This window comes from Eriocheir sinensis, chromosome 16, assembly GCF_024679095.1.
Source record: "Eriocheir sinensis breed Jianghai 21 chromosome 16, ASM2467909v1, whole genome shotgun sequence".
Taxonomy (NCBI): domain Eukaryota; kingdom Metazoa; phylum Arthropoda; class Malacostraca; order Decapoda; family Varunidae; genus Eriocheir; species Eriocheir sinensis.
The window spans coordinates 12,271,077-12,293,173 of NC_066524.1; the positions used below are offsets into that span (position 1 = coordinate 12,271,077).

Genomic DNA, 22,097 nt, shown 5'->3' on the forward strand with positions numbered 1-22,097 from the left:
CGCTTTTGAGTTTAACGCCGCGCATTTCGTATTCGAACTTCTTATTCCTCGTTCCAACTTGAAGGACCTGGCACTTGTCTACGTTAAAGGGCATCTCCCATCTATCCGACCAAGCTGAAATTTTGTGCAAATCCTCTTGGAGGCTTTGCCTGTCTTCGTCAGTGAGAACCGAGTTACCAATCTTTGTGTCGTCTGCAAATTTACTAATGCGGTTATTGAGTCCAACATCCACGTCGTTGATGTAAATAATGAAGAGCACTGGGCCAAGGACCGAGCCCTGAGGGACGCCACTAGTGACAGGCGCCCACTCTGAGTTAAATCCGTCAATCACTACTCTTTGTTGTCTGTTGCTCAACCAATTCGCGATCCATTGGTTTACTTGACCGTCAATACCTATTTGCTTTAATTTGTAAAGTAATTTATGATGCGGGACTTTATCAAACGCTTTCTGGAAATCAAGATAGACTACGTCCAGTGATTTGGTTACGTCATAAACAGTGAAGAGGTCGTTATAAAAGGTTAATAGGTTTGATAGGCAGGATCTTTTGTTTCGGAAGCCATGTTGTGAGTCCCCAATCAATGAGTGGCTTTCAAGGTAACTCACAATTTTGTCTCTAATTATGCCCTCAAGTAGCTTACCTACAACCGAAGTTAGACTAATGGGCCTGTAATTACCTGGTACTTTTGTCTCCTTTCTTGAAAATCGGTGTCACGTTAGCCTTTTTCCAATCTGAAGGGACGATGCCTTGTCGCAAGGACATATTGAATACGGTTGTGAGGGAGGAGAGTATTTCGCTCTTCGTTTCTTTCAGCAGAGTTGGATATACTTTGTCAGGTCCAGGACTTTTATTTGTTTTAAGTGAATGGAATGCTTTAAGGACTTCATCGGTTGTTATTTCAAAATTAGGCAATGCATGCTCGAGATTTACAATAGTACTGGTGTTGGTGGTAGCGAGAGGAAGACTGTTAGTATTAAACACCGAGGAAAAGTAATTGTTTAAGAGGTTTGCAATGTGTTGGCTGTCAGTCACTAGTGCACCGTCGCTGTTTGTTAAAGGTCCAATACCACTTTTGATCGCCTTTCTGTTGTTTATGTAACTGAAGAAAGATTTCGGGTTATTTTTACAGTTGGCTGCAATATTTTCTTCATGTCTACGCTTTGCCTGACCTACTAGTCTTTTTACTCGTCGCCTGGCATCATTATAGAGTCTAATGTTCTCGGGCGTGCTTTGTTCTTTCTTTAACCTGTAAAACAATTTTCTCTCATTGACTGATTGTTTAATTTCGCTATTAAACCACGGTGGGCTTTTATTAGTGTTAATTCGCTTCTCGCACAAGGGGACGAATGTGTTCTGCTGAGTGAGTAAGTGATTTTTAAGGCTTAGCCAGGCTTCCTCTACGTTGCCGTCATCTGATAGTTGTATTTCTGTTAGTTTTGTCGGATTTCTACGAAGTTAGCTCTTTGAAATTGGGCACCTTTACTTTATTTTCAGTCACTGATGATTGAGCTTTAATGTCCACGCGCACTAATTTATGATCGCAAGAACCGAGGTGTTCTCCTACCGTGACACTACTGACAAGGTTATCTTGGGTCGTTATAACAAGGTCGAGTATATTATTTTGTCGAGTTGGCTCAGAAACCATTTGGCTTAGATAATTTTCTTCTAGAAATTCGATCATTCTATGTGACTCGCCTTCTGTGCCTGACAGTGTCGCCCAGTCGATATGGGGGAGGTTAAAGACTCCTAATATCAGTGAGTCGTTGTTATTAAGTGACTGCCTTAAGACGCTGTACATTTCAAGGTCGTCATCAAGTGATTGCCCGGGAGGTCTGTAGGTGACAGATATATTTAAATTGACTTTTGCAATGTTTACTCGCACGCACAAATGTTCAACGTTACTGTTTCCCGGTGTTTTGTCGGTGGGTTGCAAATAGCTTTTGACAAAATGGGCGACGCCACCGCCTCTACGGTTTACACGATCTTTGTTAAACAGTCTGTAGCCATCTATGTTGTATTCGGTACTTAAATCAATATTTGTGGTGTAAATAAATGTTTCGGTTATAGCAATTATGTCAAAATTTTCTGTTAAAGCAAGACATCTCAGTTCATCAAATTTGTTTCTTAGGCTACGCGCATTGAAACTAAGGATTTTTATGTTATCTAGAGGCTTGGTAATACAGGTGGTGGTACTTGCGGGATCACGGTTACGGGTTTGTTGCGATGCACGGCGTCTATTTACACGGGCGGGGTGGAGGGACGTGGCCGTGACTCGTTTTTTGCTCGGATGACACGCACTGCTTCGTTGAGGAGCCTTCCGAGTCTGGCTGCCCCGATGGGAGAAAGGTGCAATCCGTCCCTGTGGAAAAGTTCATATTGTCCATAGAAATTGTCCCATGCGTTTAGGAACTCCACGTCAAGCTCCCTGCAAAGAGTCTGTAAGCGGTTGTTTAGGCTGAAGGCCTTACTGAAAAAGTCGCTCTCCGCCCAAGTCCGTGGTAGAACTCCTGAAATCAAAATGTTAGGGGATTTAGTCTTATACTGCTGGATGAGCCTACGGTACTTCTCCAGGAGTTCCTCAGACCGGGTCGTGGTGACGTCGTTCGTACCTGTGTGGATAACAAACAGTGAATCATTAGTAGCCTGGGGGGAGATCTCCTCAAGAGCAGCAGTTATGTCGTCGATCCCAGCACCAGGATAGCAATAGTTCCGTCTTCGACGAGGAACTCTGCCGCAGAACTCAACGACCTGCTGGCGAATCATGGAGTCACCCACCAGGAAGGTGCTCTCCTGCTCGTCCTCCTCCTCCAGAATGGCAAACCTGTTGAAGCAATGAACAGGAGAGAGGTATACACACACACACACACACACACACACACACACACACACACACACACACACACACACACACACACACACATATGTAGCAAGGCAATACACCATTATTAGGAGCGAGCGAAGATCGAGCAAGGTCAGGCCGGTCAGGCCTTAGGTCAGGCCAGGTCCCTTCACTTGTCGCGGTTTGAATGTGACTGGAGGGGTTGCCTGATCGGTCAGCTTTCTTTTTATACCCTGTGCTACGTCACGCGGTCAGAGGGAGGAGCCTCGAGAGGATGCGCGGAATGGGACGAGTTTTGAGCCGACCATGAGTTGACCTCCCTTTCTTTAGATCTTGACTATGGGGTGAACCCAGTACTTTCTTCTGCGCTTTTTGCCAAGAGAGCACAGACAGCTGCTACCTCTACGAGACCCATAACCCCACGTACTGATGTCGTGCCGTTCATGGGCACTCTTTTAATTAATCATGTAGGTTCATTACACCTCAAAGTAGAATTAATTGTTGATCATTTAAACCACAGAGTAAAATTAGTAGTTTATTCACCCAGTCTTATAAGGCACCATTATCGCACACAGGATCATCACCTGCCCAAGTAATATAGATAACGCGACTTTAAGAATGTTACTTGAGGTAAATATTGTTAAGAGATTCTGATAGTGAACTAAGGGTCATAGGACAGGGTCCACTTATTAGAGGTTAGCTTACGTATCTTACATCACTAATTACACTTGTAAATACCATGAACACAGGTTAACATTAACACCTTAAACTAACTGCACACATGGGAATAAGTAGTACCAACATTATAATTGTTTCCACCCACACGGGGAAACACAGACTCCACCATTCCACACCTTAATTAAGTCCTAACTAAAACTAGTGGGTGTTTGCGCTTATCCATTGTTACCCCTGAGAACGACACACATACCACCCTTTTGGCCTCTCCTTCCTTCCTCTCTTCACACACCCTGCCACAGGCAATCCCCCACAACGCAGCTTCAAAAGTGTTTACTGCTGCATGTTAGCCTTGGGCTTGGCGACGCCCAGCTTCCCATCAGTCAGGCTTGCCTTTGGCGCACCTGAAAGGGCGATGTCGCTCGTGAGAATCCAGTCTCAGTTATATAGTATTATAGCCAAAGTGAGTTGAACACCGTGAACAGTTCTTTCCTCACCTGAAAGGGCGATGTCGCTCGTGAGAATGAGCTCGCTCCCACAATCTAGGGTGAGGAAGGGGCGTTAGTCTCGGCCCCAAAACGTCTTGGTGTGACGTCACGGAATGACAAACTGGTCGCAGGTTAGGCCTGCTTGAGACCTGAGATTTCCTTGGTAGGCCTCCAGTATCAATATAAGGTCACTGGCATTTTATTTCCATTATAAATATTTACCGTTTTTCCGCAATAATTAAAAGAAAGCAGATTGACCACTTTTGGCAATGATATCCTGTTTTGACCCCTGACACCTCTGAAATTTGTTGACACGACAGATTGTAGGGGAGATATAGGAGCATAACAGGCCTCTTTGCTTCAACACCCATCTCTTCCCTCTCGCTCTCTCTCCTCTCATACTTTTCATTTTTTTCTCCTTCTCTTGTGTACTTCCTTCTTTCCTTTCTCTCTCTCTCTCTCTCTCTCTCTCTCTCTGCCATGAGAAACCCACATACATATATAACTGGTTGCACAAACATCCCAGGTTAACTCTATTTACTTGGGGAAAAATACCATTACAATTGTAGTACATTTCGGGCCATTACACTGACCTCATTAGTGACCGCCACCGAGTGGCTAGTGTGCACACTGTGCAGGGTGCACCTACTCACCATTTTTCGTGGCGACCATTTTTTGTGGTGGACACTTTTTGTGGCGGCAACTGACCATGTCTCGTGTGAACCCAGCTTAGGTTTTTGTTTTTTCTTACCTGTTTTCTGTTGTTTTTGAAGAGTTGACACGATTGCCTTCAGTATACCTTCCTTTTATAACGTGTAATGAACGTGTCGTTCCCTAGGTCATCTGGTTATTAAGATGGTCAGTACTGTCTTGCTGGAACCACCCCCCGCCCCTGGACCCTCGGGATCTCCAGCACCGCCGTGAACGCCCCGGGGGAGCCGAGGCGCTCTGCATGCCGGGACCTCTGGGCCCTGAGCTCGCCAGGGAGACCTTGGGCCCCCTGACGCTCCCCAGCCCCGCTGAGGTGAGGAGGGTTGGAGCAAGACTTGCCTCTTAAACCACCAGATGGGAATATTAAATTAATCGAAACTACCGTGAAGGCGCCGATCACGGAGTTTGTCGGATCCGGGGTGGCAGAACGAAGGGCCGAAGGAACGTGACAGATCATCCTAAGAATGACCTTGGGATGGTTTTCGGGGCAGCATCCGTTCCTCTCTTATCCTTATTGCTTCCCTTTTTGCTTATTTTGCATATCCTTTTTTTCATTCTCTCTCTCTCTCTCTCTCTCTCTCTCTCTCTCTCTCTCTCTCTCTCTCTCTCTCTCTCTCTCTCTCTCTGTGACCCACCATCTTTGAAATACACTGTCACAAAACGGGCAAAGGAATGCAGCAGTTTTAGCCATTCTCCGGGAACTGATAAAAAAAAGTCTGCGTTCGATAAGTTGAGAGATTAGTTTGATCCTGGCTGAGAAGTGAATCAAAAGGACCTATCTGTGAGAAACTCTACGGGGAAATGATGTTGGAGAATGGTCAATACGAATAAATGTAAGAAAACAATTCCACTTTTATCAATGAGAGGGACTTTTGTTAATGTTTCAGAGCACAGCACAGATTGAGACCGGCCATTTGAAACAAAACGCGATCACGCGCCATCCCCCCCCCCCCCTCCCCCGTGTGTGTGTGTGTGTGTGTGTGTGTGTGTGTGTGTGTGTTCAGTCTCCCTCAGCTAATAACGGCATAAAACTTCCTGTAGCATAATATTACCTCGAATTTTCCTGTTGTGGGCGAGCGGACGAATGGACACACACACACACACACACGGAGGCGTACACGAAGAAAAAATAATCAGCAAAAATAGCAAACGAGGGTAAGAAAATAAATAAAACTAATGAGCAAGAGAACGAACGAAGGAAAGACTAGACAGACCAATAAAAAAAAAGGAAAAGAAAGAAACCGCAAGGAAAAGGAAGGATGGATGGGGAAGGAAAACTCGACTCAGATCGTCTACACGTCAGCAGACAGGCGCGGGGCTTCCTGGCGAGGGGCGGGGCGGGCACGGAGGACTGGCTAACTGTTATCCTCTCGCTCGCCTTCCTGCCCGTCCCAGTCACCCATCCAACCCTCCTACGAGATCGAGGGAGCATGAACGGCACCAAGGGAGTATAGAAGACGTTGGCAAGGAATTACACGACTACAGAAAGAGAGAGTAAGAACAACGCAAGACTACAAAATAATAGGCAAAAAAATGTGACTGGAAATAAGAAAGGAAGGAAATTGAATTGTTAGATCAGAAAAAAAAGCGAAGTGTTCAATAAAGTGCACTAGAAAAATATAAATGAAAGTGACTGCACGATTAGATTTATAAAGGAAAATAAAGTGTACGAAATTATATAAAACAGAAAACAAGAACTAAACTACCTACTGGAAAAAAAATCAAGGAATTAAGAGAGAAAATGGTACCCTAAAAGAAGAAAAGTTGATCAATAGAAAATAAAATTAAAAAAGAAGAGAAAATCAAAAAGAAAACTGAACAAACCTAAAAAAAAGAAAAGAAAAATAGAAGAAAACGTTATGCTACCCTAAAAGAATAAAAATAATTGACTGAATCCCACTCACAATGAACTGAATCAACCCCATGAACACGACACACCATATACAAAACGACAACTTATCAAAAACACGAAAACACGAGGTAATGTAAAAGACGGAAAGGAAGGGAAAATAACGAAAGGAAGGAAGGAAGACACGAAGAAGGGAGGCGTTGGTTATGGCACGTATCCACTGCAAAATGAGTCCCCTGGCAGTATATCTCATTGTGTTAGCCTTCTACAGCGCCTTTATGATGCTGGCCTGTCTTAACGTATCACTGGAGGAGGAGGAGGACGTTAGGGAACCGATAAGGACCAAACTGGCGGCCCTGCAGATAGGGGAGGAGATGGGGATGGAGTATAAAGATGAGGTGGAGGAAGAGGAGGAGGCAAGGAGCGTGAGGAACAAGATAAATGGAAGGTGAGTTGAGTCTGTTTTTCCTTCTTAGAAACATAGAGAAAGACAGAAAGTGTTCGAGATTAGAAGAAAAAAACAAGAAAAGAAAAATTGCCATACTAGAAACAAAGAAAAAGGCTATAGGTAAAGTAAGGTAAGCTGAGGTAAAGTAAGGTCGAGGTAGGTAAAGTATATGCAAATTAAGGTAAAGTAAGGTAAGGTAAAGTATAAGTTACAGGCAAGGTAGGGTGTAAGGAAACTAAGGTCAGGTATAGGTAACGCAAAATAAAGTATAAGGTAAATTTAGGTGAAGTATATGTAAGGTAAGGTAAAATATTGGTAAAGTTAGGTAAGGTAGTAAGGTAAGATGAGGATATATAAGTGTTTGTGTGTGTGTAGGCTTGTGTGTATGTATAAGATGAGGTAAGGCAAGATAAGGTAAAGAAAGGTAAGGTATGGGCAAGGTAAGGTAGAGGTTATTGCAAAGTATAGACAAGGTAAGGTAAGGTAAGATAAGATAAAGAAAAGGAATAGGTAAAGTAAGTAGGATCACATAAACACAACCACCATCACCACCACGACCTTCCCACCGCAGGGCACAACACAGCAGGTCGTGGCTGAGGACTGTGGACGACTTCTACACACGCGCGGGGACCCTCGAGACGAAGTGCACAAAGACGGTATCCTTCGGGGGGACCTACTGCAGGGGGTGAGTATCGGGGGGAGGGGGGGCAGGGGGGAGGAGATGGAGGGTGACGGAGGTGGAGTGAGAGAGCGGAGTGAAGATGTTTGGGTGAGAGTAACGAGTGAAAGTAACATCGGTGAGAGTGACGAGTGAAAGTAACATTGGTGAGAGTAACGAGTGAAAGTGAGAGTAACATTAGTGAAAGTAACATTTTCCTTCTCCTTCCCCCTTCCCTTCCCCCTTCCCTTTCCCCTTTCCCCTTACTCTCTGTGCCTTTCTCATTTCTCCACCTTCCCCATCCTCCTCCCCCTTCGCCTTTCTCTTTCCTTTCATGTGCCTTTCCCTTTTCCCCTTTTACTTTTTTTCCTTCCCCCCTTTTCCCCTCCTCTCATTACCTTTCCCACTCCCCCCCCCCCCTTTTCCGCTTCCCCTACCTCCCTCTTCTTTCCCCTTCCTCCTTTTCCCCTTCCTCTTCCCCTCCCTTTCCCCTTCCTTTTCCCCTCCCTTTCCCTTCCCCCATGCCCCTTCCCCTTTCCCCATTCCCCAGCGCCAAGGACAACAACAAGGTGGTGTGCATGGACGAGGATGTGGCTCTAATCCCCAAGCACTGCACCGCCTACTCCTTCGGGATAGGCTCAGACGCCACCTTCGACGACCAGGTGAGAGCGCGAGGGGCAGGTGAGGTAGGTGAGGGGTAAGGTTAGGTGAGGTGAAGTGAGGTGAGATGAGGTGAGATGAGATGTGTGAGGTTGGGTTAGGTTAGGGGGCGTGAGGGGTGGGTGAGGTTAAGTGATTGATGCGTTAGGTCAGGTTAGGTTAGGTGAGGTGAGGTGAGGTGTGTGAGGTTAGGTTAGGTTAGGTTAGGGGGCGTGAGGGGTGGGTGAGGTTAAGTGATTGATGCGTAAGGTCAGGTTAGGTTAGGTGAGGTAAGGTAATGTTAGGTCTGGTGTGGGTGAGGTATGGAAAGGTTAGGTGTTTGAGATTGGGTTAGGTTAGTTTAGGTGAGGAGGGAATGTGGTGAGGTTAGGTTAGGTTAGGTGAGGAGGGCATGAGGTGAGGTAAGATGAGGTCAGGTGAGGTGAGGGACGCGAGGCAGGTTAATTAAGTCAGGTATGAGAGGCGTGTGAGGTTAGGTAAGTGAGGAGTGAGGTTAGGTGAGATTAGGTAAGTGAGGAGTGAGGTTAGGTGAGATTAGGTCAGGTGAAAAGTGTGCTGCTATGATCACACACACACACACACACACACACACACACAAGACAACTCAACCCAGACCCAACCCTTCCCTTCCTTCGCTTCCCATCCTATCTCATCCCTTACTCTCCCATCCTTTCCATTCCCTTCCAGATGGCTCGCTACGGATGTGACGTCTTCATGTTCGACCCGTCAGTCAGCAAGGGCCCCATCGAGTCGTCCAACCTGGCTAGACAAACCTTCAACCTGCTGGGCCTCGACGTGTCTACCTACGTGAGTGTGAGGCAGGTGTTAGCAGGTAGACAGAAGTGGAGATATAGAAGCTAATAAAGAAGAAGGTGGAGACAAGGGGAATGAAAAAGGTGGAAAGAGAAATAGCAAGTGGAAAACAAGATGGATGCTGCTAAATAAGAAATAGGTGATGCAGACAATGAGACGGAGATGGAAGGAAAATTTGAAAGGTGGAAGTGAGTGTGGAGACAGATAGGCAGGTGGAGAAAGAGATGGAGTGTAGCAAAGATGTGGAAGATGATTTTGGTATATGGAGAATGAAAATGAGGTGGAAAAGGTAAGGAATGGTAATGAGGTAGAAGGAAGCAGGTAGAGAGAGAGAGAGAGAGAGAGAGAGAGAGAGAGAGAGAGAGAGAGAGAGAGAGAGAGAGAGAGAGAGAGAGAATAAAACAAAACATATACATAGAAATACAAGCCTCCCAAAATGATACACTTTAATTTGAGAACGCAACCTAACACGACTTCCACCACCACCACCCCTCCTCCTCCTCCTCCTCCTCCTCCTGCAGAACCGCACGCACCGCCTGGAGTACGTGGAGGACGGGAGGACCGAGGACGTGGTGGGGACGTACGACACTTACGACAACATACGACGATACCTTGGTCACGAGTCCCGGCCCGTCCACTACCTCAAGGTGTGTGTGTGTGTGTGTGTGTGTGTGTGTGTCTTTATCTGCCTCCCTCCGTCTGTATGTTTGTATGTCTTTGTTTGTCTGTCAGTGTCCATCTCTCTCTCTCTCTCTCTCTCTCTCTCTCTCTCTCTCTCTCTCTCTCTCTCTCTCTCTCTCTCTCTCTCTCTCTCTCTCTCTCTCTCATATGACTTGTTTATTTAGTATATTCGGAAGAAGAAAAAAAATGATATATTGAAAAAGTGAGATACGGATAAAGCTACTACTACTACTACTACTACTACTACTACTACTACTACTACTACTACTACTACTACTACTACTACTACTCCTGCAGCTGGACATCGAGAACACTGAGTGGCGCGTGCTGCCCTACCTGATGGAGAACTCCCGGTTGGCAGGAGTGAAGCAGCTGGCGATTGAGGTGCACACGATGGGCATACTGTACGCGCCGCAACACAAGGTAAGACAGGTAAACAATGGTAGACAGGTAGATGGAGAGATAGAGAGAGAGATATAGGTTAGTTCATAGATAGGTTGGTAGATAGATAGATTGATAGATATTTTTTTTCTACAGCAAAGGAAACAGTTCAAGGGCTTAAAAAAATAATGAAAAAAAGCCCGCAACTTACTTCTCCCAAAAAGATTAGAGAGGAGTGGCCGAAAGAGAAGTCAATTTCGGGAGGATAGATAGATAGATAGATAGACAAATAGATAGATAGATAGAAAGACGGGGTAGGTAGGTAGGTAGATATACAGATACATACACATACATACACGCATACATACATACATACATTTTTTTTTACATCAAAGGATACGGCTCAAGGGCAACAAAAAGAGTAAAAAAAAGCCCGAAGGAAGAGGCAAGCGAGTAGGAAGAAGGAAGGAAGGAAGGAAGGTGGGATAGGAAAGAAGAAGAGAATGAAGTAAAAGAGAAAGGAAGAGACTATAAAAAGAAACAAAAGAGGAAAAAATAAATGAATAAAAAAATAGATAAGGAAATAAAGAAGGAAATTAAAGATCTAAATAAAAAAAAGACAAGAATGAAAAAAAGAGGAAAGAAGAGAATGAAGAAAAAAGGAAGAGATTAAAGTGATAGATAAGCATATAAAAAAAAGGGAAGATACGGGGAAATAAACGAGAAAGAATCAAAGCAATAAGGTAATATAAGGAAAGAAAGAAAGGTAGAAAAAAATAAACAGATAAATTAATAGACGAATAAACAGAGAAAAAGAAAACAAGAAAAAATAACAGCAGGAAGGAAAACGATAAAGAAAACGGGAAAAAAGAAAGATAAGGAAAAGAAGGAAAACCAGAAAGGGATATAGGAAAAGAAAGATAGATAAGAGAAACAGGTAAACAGACTGATAGATAAAGAGTAAAATAGATTATAAGAAAATAACGGTTCACACACACACACACAAAAAAAAAATATCTACGCCTCTATGCAAGTCTTCCGTCCCCTGCGCTGCTCCTAACCTTAAGTTCCATATGTTATCTACAGCGTCATTTATAGCGTTATTTTGATCGTTGTTCGTCACTACATTCTTTAATTTCCTTTGTGCGTTCCTTCATCTGTTGTTGTTTTTCCTTTCGTTAATTCTTTCTTTCCTTCATTTTCTTCTTTTCTTCCTCCTTGCTTCCCCTTTCCCTTATTTTGTGTTCTCATTTCTTTTCCTTCCATTCCTTCGTTTCATCTGTATTCTCTTCCTTTCTTCTTTACTTTATTCTCGTCTTTACGCTTTTCCTATTTTTCTTTCTTATTTTGTTGTCTTTTAGTTCCATCTTTATTTATTTATCTATTTATTATTTTCTTCCTCCCTGTTTTCTTAGATGTCGTCTCTTCTTTTCTCTCTTCTTTCTTAATCATCTTCCTTCTTTCCTTCCTCTTTGATTCTCTTCCTTTATTTCGTGTTATCTTATTTATTTTCCTTCCATTCCTTCGTTTCATTTTTAGTCTCTTCTTTTCTTTACTTCATTTTCTTCTTTCCTCTTTTTTTCATTCTTGTCTCTCTTTATTTAGTTAGATCTTTTATTTCCTTCTTTCTTTCCTTATCTATTTATGTATTAATTTATTCTTTCCTCCTCTTTTGTTTCTTTTTATAGTCTTTTCCTTCCTCTTTTACTTCATTCTCCTCTCCTTCTTTCCTTTCCCTCCTTCCTTCCTTCTTTTCTTCCTTCCTTCCTTCCTACTTGCTTGCCTCTTCCTTCCTTCCTTCCTTCCTTCCTTCCTACTTGCTTGCCTCTTCCTTCATTTCGTTACTTTCTTTCATTTCCTTTTTACGTTCCTTAGTGTGTTTGTTTTCCTTGATTTAATTCCTCCTTTATTTCATTCTCTTCTTTCTTATCCACCTTCCTTTCTTTATTCCTGTTTGTTTGTCTCTTTCTGTATTACGTTTTCTCTCCTCTCCTTCTTCTGTTCATCTGTCTGTTTCTTTCTTTCTTCTTTCTTCTTTATATACTACCTTCTCTTCTTTCGTAACCATCTTTCTTCCTTCCTGTTCTCTTGTTTTCCTATTTTTTCTGTTATCTTTTTTTTAATTTCCTGTCTTACGTTTCTCTTTCTTTCCTCTCTTCCTTCCTATATTTACATCCTTCCTACTTCCTCATGTTTCCTTTTCCATCCGTTGCAACATCTCCTTCCTTCCTTCACTTTCTCCCTTCATTCGTTCGTTCCTTCTTTCCTTCCTTCCTTCTCCTCTTCCTACGTCACCGTCTCTAACTATCCCGTAACCACTCCTTCCTATCTTCCTCCCCTTCTTCTAGCTATTCCTTTCTCTTTACTCCCTTCTTTCAACTCTCCTTCCTTATTTTTCTCCTTTATTAACCTATCTTACCTTTCTTATTCTCTTCCTCCTTCACCTCCTCTCTCACTTTCTTCCCTTTCTTCTACTTATTCCTTCTTTTTACTCCCCTCTCTTAACTCTCCTTCCTTCCTTCTTTCTCGCCTTCTTTAACCTATCCTGCTTTTCATATCCTCCTCCTCCACTTTCTCTCTCTCACTTCCTTCTCTTTCTTCTACCTATTCCTTCTTCCTTGCTTCCCTCAACTCTTCTTCTTTCATTCTCTCATTCATTAACCTCTTTTGCCTTCTATAACCTACTCCTCTTCCTCCATGTACTCCTCTAATCACACAACACTTCTCCAACTCGTAACCTGTAACCTCTAACCTCTCTTATGCATGTACTGGATAAGCTTTTCACTCATCACTTCTGTAACCTGTATCCCATAACCTGTAGCCTGTAACCTGTAGCCTGTAACCTGTAGCCTCTCTTCCTCAGGTACTGGACATGCTATACAAGTTCTGGGAGATCCTTGAAGGGCTCACACGCCTGGGGTTCCTAAGAGCATGGTACCGGCCCAACCTCGTCCTCGAATCTCTGTACAAAGTGCCGGGCCAGAACAGGAGCATCGCCACGTGCTTCGAGGTGCTCTACCTGCGCCGCGGACCTGTTTATTGAGGCTACTCTTGTGGGGGGTTGATGAGGATGCCTGTGTGGGTGGTTCTATATATCTACCTGGTGTGTGTGTTAGGGGGAAGGGAGGGTTGGGTGGTAGTGATGGTGATACATATAAAGTACTGGAATAATTATGATCAGGAAGTGTTATATATTGGTTTACAGTCCTACTGCTTGTTCTCGTTCTTCTTCTTGTTCTTATTTTCCTTTTATTTTTTTTCCTTATATTTTTCTTTTTTTCTTTTTTCCTTCTTCTTCTTCTTCTTCTTCTTCTTCTTCTTCTTCTTCTTCTTCTTCTTCTTCTACTTCTCGTCCTCCATCATGAATGGGAAACCTCTGCAGGCGATGCAGGAGGAAAAGGATCTTGGAGTCACTATCAGCAGTGACCTGAAACACGCGAATCACTGTAAAAAAGCATACAACAAAGCCAACACTATGCTCGGGTTCATAGCGAGGAACTTCGAGTGTAAAACACCAGACGTGATGCTATCCTTGTATAATTCCATGGTAAGACCGCACCTCGAGTATGCAGTACAGTTCTGGTCTCCTAATTACAGAAAGGACATTGCTTTACTGGAAAGGATTCAACGACGCGCCACAAAGATGATTCCAACCTTAAGGGCTCAATCGTACGAGGAGCGACTCAAGCGACTCAATCTCTTTACATTGGAGAAAAGACGCCTACGAGGGGATATGATTCAGGTCTTCAAGTACCTGAAAAAGTTCAATAACGTCGATTACTCCAAATTCTTTGAACTGCAAACCAACTCAAGAACTAGAAATAACGGTTTACCCATTCAGTCGAGTCGATGTAACACAGACATTGAAAGGAGTTTCTTTTCAAACCGAGTCATCCGCCACTGGGACAATCTTCCCTCAGAAGTAGTAAATGCGAATACCATCAACTCCTTCAAATATAAAATCAACCGTCATTTCGCTGCGTCGGGAGTAAACTGAATAACGAGGTGCTTTCATCTGCTCCTCAACCCCCAAGTGGCGGTCGAGCAGATTAAATCACCCAAGCGGGCGACCTCGTAATAAGCCAATAGGCTTTCTGTTGGCTGCATTTCCATGTTTCCATGTTTCCTACTATTACTACTACTACTACTACTACTACTGTTCTTATCTTATCACTACTGTTTCTACTACTACTACCATCACCACGACCACTACCACTACTACTACTACTACTACTACCATCACCACTACTATTACTACTACTACTACTACTGCTACTACTACGACTACTACGACTACTACTACTACAACGACTGCTACTCATAATTACACGTGTGACATGTAATTCCCAATAAAAAAGTCTTATCAGAGAGAGGAAAAACGGATCCCTTTTATCATTCAACCTTTTTCTTATTCTCAATCCTCTTCTTAATCTTTTTTGCCTTATCTTCTTTTTATTAGGAGGTTCAACACACGATAAAAGAGAGAGAGAGAGAGAGAGAGAGAGAGAGAGAGAGAGAGAGAGAGAGAGAGAGAGAGAGAGAGAGAGAGAGAGAGAGAGAGAGAGAGAGAGAGAGAGAGAGAGAGAGAGAGAGAGAGAGAGAGAGAGAGAAAGACAGACAGAAAGAAAGAATGAAAGTAAAGAAAGATGGAAAGAAAGAAAAAGAAAAAAAGAAAGAAAGAAGGAAAGAAGGAAAGAAAAAAGGAAAGAAGGAAAGAAAGAAGGAAAGAAAGATGGAAAGAAAGAAAAAGAAAAAAGAAAGAAAGAAGGAAAGAAGGAAAGAAAGAAAGAAAGACCCTGTAACCACTATTCTTAACACAAAGGCTCAGAGTAAATACGAATGAACGACGTAACAGAGATGAGACGGTGGTTCTAATTTCTGAATCTTCTCGTTAATCGTATTTTTATTAGGTTCACAACGCAGAAGAGAGAGAGAGAGAGAGAGAGAGAGAGAGAGAGAGAGAGAGAGAGAGACTTTCATCACTCTCCTCAAAACATCCGGACAGAACATTTATACGAATTCATGACGTAAAATAAACTGAGAGGATGGTTCTTATTTATCTTGTGTTTCTTCTTTCTCTTTATTCCTGTTATTAAGTGTTGCAAGATATTATTAAGAGTCTCGTTATCTTCCAAGTCACATTCTTACATTATAATAAACATCCGGGATACACACACACACACACACACACACACACACACACACACACACACACACACACACACATACATACACACACACACACACACATACACACACACACACACACACACACACACACACACCACACACACACTCACACACTCAGGTAAGACACAAAACAGAAAGATAGATAAGAAAGTAATTAGGTGAGAAACAAGATGATAAAAAATAACAAGCAAGATAAAGATAGAGAAGGAAAGATAGATAAGCAAGCAAGAAAGAAAAAAATAAGATACTGAGATACTGAGATGGAGAAAGAGGTAATAAGCAAGTAAGATAAAGATGGAGAGAGAGACACGGAGGAGCAATACAAATAGATGGATTAACGAAGACATAAGAAAGAGAAGTAAAAGAAAGACATCATTTTTTTTTCTTTTTTACAGCAAAGGAGTCAGTTCAAGGGCATAAAAAAAGGAAACAACAATGAAAAAAAAAGCCCGCTACTCACTGCTCCTAAAAAGAGTAAGAGGATTTAGAGGAGTTAGAGGAATTATTACATAGAAAACCAGAACCTACCCATCATCAACCTTAATCATAATATTTGTCTATTTCAACAAACTCAGCCATCTTTATCCTACGAACGGAAGAGATAAAGTGGCGTAAGGAAGTAGAAGAGGTGATAAAAAGAAAGTACAGAGAGAAACAGAACATTCCCTGCATCTCTTAACCCTGACCTTTCTCTATATTTACAAACACAGCCGTCTTTATCCTACGAACGGAAGAGTAACATAAATAGATAAAGTGGCGTAAGGAAGTTGAAGAGGATAAAAAGAAAGTACAGAGAGAAATAGGACATGCATCTCTTAACCCTGACCTTTCTCTATATTTACAAACACATCCACCTTTATCCTACGAACGGAAGAGTAACATAAATAGATAAAGTGGGGTATAGGAAATAGAAGAGGAAGATAAAAGAAAGTACAGAGAGAAACAGAACATGCATCTCTTAACCCTGACCTTTCTCTATATTTACAAACACATCCACCTTTATCCTACAAACGGAAGAGTAACATAAATAGATAAAGTGGCGTAAGGAAGTAGAAGAGGAGATAAAAGAAAGTAAAGAGAGAAACAGAACATGCATCTCTTAACCCTGACCTTGCTCTATATTTACAAACACAGCCGTCTTTATCCTACAAACGGAAGAGTAACATAAATAGATAAAGTGGGGTATAGGAAATAGAAGAGGAAGATAAAAGAAAGTACAGAGAGAAACAGAACATTCCCATCATCTCTTAACCCTGACCTTTCTCTATATTTACAAACACAGCCGCTTTTATCCTACGAACGGAAGAGTAACATAAATAGATAAAGTGGCGTAAGGAAGTAGAAGAGGTGATAAAAAGAAAGTACAGAGAGAAACAGAACATTCCCTGCATCTCTTAACCCTGACCTTTCTCTATATTTACAAACACATCCACCTTTATCCTACGAACGGAAGAGTAACATAAATAGATAAAGTGGCGTAAGGAAGTTGAAGAGGAGATAAAAAGAAAGTACAAAGAGAAATAGAACATGCATCTCTTAACCCTGACCTTTCTCTATATTTACAAACACATCCGCTTTTATCCTACAAACGGAAGAGTAACATATAGATAAAGTGGGGTAAGGAAGTAGAAGAGGAGATAAAAAGAAAGTACAGAGAGAAACAGAACATGCATCTCTTAACCCTGACCTTTCTCTATATTTACAAACACATCCACCTTTATCCTACAAACGGAAGAGTAACATAAATAGATAAAGTGGGGTATAGGAAATAGAAGAGGAAGATAAAAGAAAGTACAGAGAGAAATAGAACATGCATCTCTTAACCCTGACCTTTCTCTATATTTACAAACACATCCACCTTTATCCTACAAACGGAAGAGTAACATATAGACAAAGTGGGGTATAGGAAATAGAAGAGGAAGATAAAAGAAAGTACAGAGAGAAACAGAACATTCCCATCATCTCTTAACCCTGACCTTTCTCTATATTTCACAAACACATACATCTCTATATATGTTTAGCCCCCCACCCCCACACCCCTCCCCGCCCTCGTAGGTAAGAGTGTAATGAGATAGATTGACAAAGAAAAAGAGGTAAAATAGAAAAGGAAAACCTACCCAGCATCTATCTCAATCATAATCTTTTTTTTTATTATTTATACAAACATTCCTCTCTGTATATCTTCACCCTAGTACGTAAGAGAGTAATATAAGGAGATGGACTGATGTAAAGAGAGCAGAAATATAAGAAGTAAAAGAAAGAAGGACATAAAAAAACAACCTTCCCAGCATCTAACTTAATCCTAACCTTTCTCTATATGTACAAGCACAACATTCTATCAAAACCCTGAGAAACATGAACGCCTCTTCTATCTAACTCTTCTCCACGCCTCAGTGACCTCAAGAGCGGCAGGAGGCTACGTTCAACGCCCTGCTGACCTCGGTGAAGGCTGACACGCGCGGCCAGGCAAGGCAAGGCAGGTGAAGAACAAGACAACGGACTTTCCTACGTAAACAGACTGTGACAATCCGTTCCAAAGGTTTTCCCGGGCCAAGTATCATTTTCCTGAAGGGGGACAAAGGGGATAGGGGCGGGGCTAAATAGATGACGTCACCAGGCCCCGCCCACGCCCAGGTTAGCCCCGCCCTCTTTCTCACACTGCCAAGGAGAGGGAGAGAGAGGGGTTGAGAGAGGGCCAAGCAGTCACTTCAGTTGGCATTTGGCAGTCGTAAGAGTAAGTGGTGGTGGAGGTGGTGGTGGTGTGATTAGTTGACTGTCGCCTCTTCGTGTGTGGTGTTGAGTGCGCTGGTAGTGTTAGTGGTGGTGTTAGTGCAGGAGAGAAAAACAACAGTGGTGGTGTTACTGGTGGTGGTCGTGATAGTGGTAGTGGTGGTGGTACTGGTGGTGGGTGACCTGTTTAACTTCATCACCAACGCCCATTCAAGGTAAGACAACATGCCCGCGTTTCCTAGTGGTGGTGATGTTGGTGGTGATGATGGTATGGTGATGAGTATGGGGATGATGATGGTGATGATAATGATGATGATGACAGTGGTGGTGGTGGTGGTGATGATGATGATGATGATGATGATGATGATGATGATGACAGTGGTGGTGATGGTGGTGGTGGTGGTGGTGGTGATGACCGTAAACAAATGTCACGACTGCTGTGTGTGTGTGTGTGTGTGTGTGTGTGTGTGTGTGTGTGTGTGTGTGTGTGTGTGTGTGTGTGTGTGTGTGTGTGTGGCCTTGCTATTTAATATTCTGGATGGCCGTGACCTACCAAAACCTCATCCACTTCTCCACACCCACACCCACGTTCGCATCCATTCCACTCTTCATCCACATTCTTTCCTTCCTTTAAAATCCACCTACATACTTATCCACTTCCCTTCCTCTACTCATCCATCCTATTGCATCCACCTTCTCTCTCTAGTCCTCATATTCATCCATCTTGTCTCTACTTCTCATCCATCTCTGTTTCTCATCCACCTCTCTGCTCCTCATCCATCTTCTCTCTTCTCCTCATCCACCTCAATCTTGTCTTCCCTCCACATCCAGCAGCATTCATACCTCCTCTCCACTTCTCATCCATTCACATCCACCTCCTCCTCCTCTTCCTCCTCCATTCTTTTCATCCTTTTTAACTCCCTCACACTTCCACTTCTTCATTTCTTCATCCACATCTTCTTCATCCACTTCCTCGTCTTTCCTCACACACACACACACACACACACACACACACACACAGACACACATAAATCCACCCCCTCCACCAATATTCCGCGCACACACTCCACACCTCTGTTCCACTCCACCCACCTCTCTTAGATAAAGTAAAGAAAAACTATTCAAAGCAGTGCTACACGAGATTAAGAGAATGACAAGATAAGAAAAAAAGAACAGATGATGATAAAGAAAATGGAACCAGGGTAAGAGATAAAGGTGGAGATGATGCATAGAGGAGGAGGAGGAAGAGGAGGAGGAGGAGGAGGAGAGCATGAAAAGTGTCTGTGTGGGAAGTGGAAGAAAAAAACACAAAAAGAAAAATATTTAAAGGAAGGTGGAGGAAAGGAAGAGAATAAAGAGAGAAGATAAAAGAAAAAGAGAAAGAGGAGAAGGTGAAGGTGAGAGGTAAAGTGAAATAAGAAAGAGGAGGAAGAGACAAGAAAGGAGAAAAGGGAGGAGTGGATAAAAATAAGGAATAAAGAAAGAAATTGAAGGAAAAGAAGAAAAAAATTAAAGGAAGGAAGGAAGAGGAAATACGAATAGAAATATGGAACAGAGAGAGAGAGAGAGAGAGAGAGAGAGAGAGAGAGAGAGAGAGAGAGGGGATGTGGCAAGGCTGAAGAATCAAATAATTTCCTGCCTCGTATAATATGTCTCAGTATTACACCGTCATCACCACCGTCACCACCACCATCACCACCACCACCAGTATCAACACCACTAATGCTTCTTCTATCTATCCATCTATCTATATATCTATCTATCAACCTGTTTACCTCTGCTTGCTTGTCTTTTTAAATATATCTTTTTTTTGTCTGTCTGTTTTTTCTATCTAACTATCTATCTATCTATCTATCTATCTATCTATTTATCTATCTACCTTTTTCTTTCTATCTCTCCGTTTACCTTTCTGTTTGTCTGTCTATTTGTCTAGCTGTATTTTTCACTGTCTATCTATCTATCTATCGATTCGTGAGTCTGTCTGTCTGTCTGGCGTTCCACCGACTCTGACCTTGTGTGCGTTAGTGGAGGGGGTGGAGGTGAGGGTGGAGAGGGGGAAGGGCGAAGGGTGGAGGAGAAAGTTTAAGACCTCACGTATGCCCTTCTTTCACGCACCATCTCCTTCACCACCACCACCACAACCACCACCACCACAACCACCACCATCATCACCATCATCACCATCATTATCACCATTACGATCACGACTACCGCCATATGAAGTCTCGAACTGCCCTTACACACACACACACACACACACACACACACACACACACACAGACACACACACACACACACACACACACACACACTGACGCAAGCTATTAATGATATGGAAATGAATACCATGCCAAAAAAATAATATGGGAAAACACATCTTTGGAACTAACTAAAATTATGCTTACAAAATACGAAAAAAAATAGGTAGAGATAAAATTATTGATATGTAATTAGGTAGATAGTAAAGTAAAGTAAAATCAACACATAATATAGTCAATGAACTTATATCAATTCAATCTTGTCTCACTTCCTTCCTTCCTTCTTTACTTCCCTTCTTCCCTCCTTTATTACAATTTCAACCTTTCATCCTTCCTGTAGAATAGAAGGATTGAAATGTCTGTCCTTTCTTTATCTCTTCCTGCCCCTCATCTTTTCCTTCTTCTCCTTCTCTCTTTCCCTCTTTCCTTCTCTCCCTACTTCCTTTCATCGCTTCTTCCTTCCCCTATGTCACAAGCTCTCCCTTCCTATGCCATTCCCTTGATATCAGTTCCAGCACTATCACAAGCTCCCTACCTCAGCCATTCCCTTGACATCAGTTCCAACACTATCACAAGCTCTCCCTTCCTCAGCCATTCCCTTGACATCAGTTCCAACACTATCACAAGCTCTCCCTTCCTCAGCCATTCCCTTGAGGTCAGTTCCAACACTATCACAAGCTCTCCCTTCCTCAGCCATTCCCTTGAGGTCAGTTCCAACACTATCACAAGCTCTCCCTTCCTCGGCCATTCCCTTCACATAAGATTCAACACTATCACAAGCTCTCCCTTCCTCGGCCATTCCCTTCACATAAGATTCAACACTATCACAAGCTCTCCCTTCCTCGGCCATTCCCTTGACATCAGTTCTAACACTATCACAAGCTCTCCCTTCCTCGGCCATTCCCTTCACATAAGATTCAACACTATCAGTCACCCAGCCAAACAGACAGACAGACCCCGTTTCCTTGCGTGCTTTCCATGAACCACTTTTACAGGGTAATGACTACACCCAATGAATTAATTTTCCCTGCTGGTCTGCTAGTAATAGGATGTCGCAAGCAGTATGGCGCAAGTTGGGTGGTATAAAATTAATTGCAAGTGGCGTGTGTGGAATGCAACGAAGGATGAAAAAAAAGTGTAGAAGCTGCCGTTGTTTTTTGAGTTGGTAATGACGTTTTTTTTTGTGTGTGTGTGTGTAATAGAGAGCTTCCAATATGAACTATCTATTTTCTATTCACAAACTTACTTATATAATTGTCTATATGCTATCAGGTTACGCTCTATCTATCTATCTATCTATCTATCTGAATTTTGCGAGTATGAGAAAAGTGAGGGAAAACAACATATGGAGAGGGAGAACAATTAAAGAGCATGAGTAGTGAGAGAGGGAGTGAGGAAACAACGAAGAAAGAGGAGGTGGAGGAAAAAAGGGAAGAGGCAAAAAAGGAAGACTGAAAGAAAAGAAATGGAAAGAGAACAATACTAAAGGGAGGAGGAGGAGGAAGAGGAGGAGGAGAAAAAAGAAGAGGAAACAATGGGGCACTGAGGAACAAGGAAGAGAAAGGGGAGGAGAAAAGAGGGAGACATAAGAGAAGAAGAGGAATGGAAAGGAAGAAAAGAGGAGCTAAAGAGAGGATGAAAAATGGATAATAGGAGAATGAAAAAGAGAAAGTAAAAAGAGAAGGGGGAGAGGAGGAAGAATGGAAATGAAGGATGA

The 22,097-nt window shown here is 42.6% G+C and overlaps 2 protein-coding genes across 3 annotated transcripts in view; both read left to right on the forward strand.

The window, feature by feature from the left end:
* The first annotated feature begins 5,835 nt into the window (after positions 1-5,835).
* On the forward strand, positions 5,836-14,585 carry LOC126999302 (uncharacterized). Its single transcript, XM_050861739.1, has 7 exons — positions 5,836-7,009; positions 7,581-7,694; positions 8,218-8,329; positions 9,015-9,134; positions 9,662-9,787; positions 10,119-10,244; positions 13,066-14,585. Exons 1-7 carry the CDS (start codon positions 6,768-6,770, stop codon positions 13,243-13,245), a joined length of 1,020 nt encoding a protein of 339 aa, XP_050717696.1. The 5' UTR covers positions 5,836-6,767; the 3' UTR covers positions 13,246-14,585.
* A 3,440-nt stretch (positions 14,586-18,025) lies between these two features.
* The window catches only part of LOC126999301 (xenotropic and polytropic retrovirus receptor 1-like), a 37,951-nt gene continuing 33,879 nt past the window's right edge, over positions 18,026-22,097 (forward strand). Inside the window, exon 1 of one of the 2 annotated variants that reach the window (XM_050861738.1) lies at positions 18,026-18,126. The gene's annotated coding sequence lies outside the window, so the exon portion shown is untranslated. The other variant, XM_050861734.1, reaches the window with a different exon arrangement.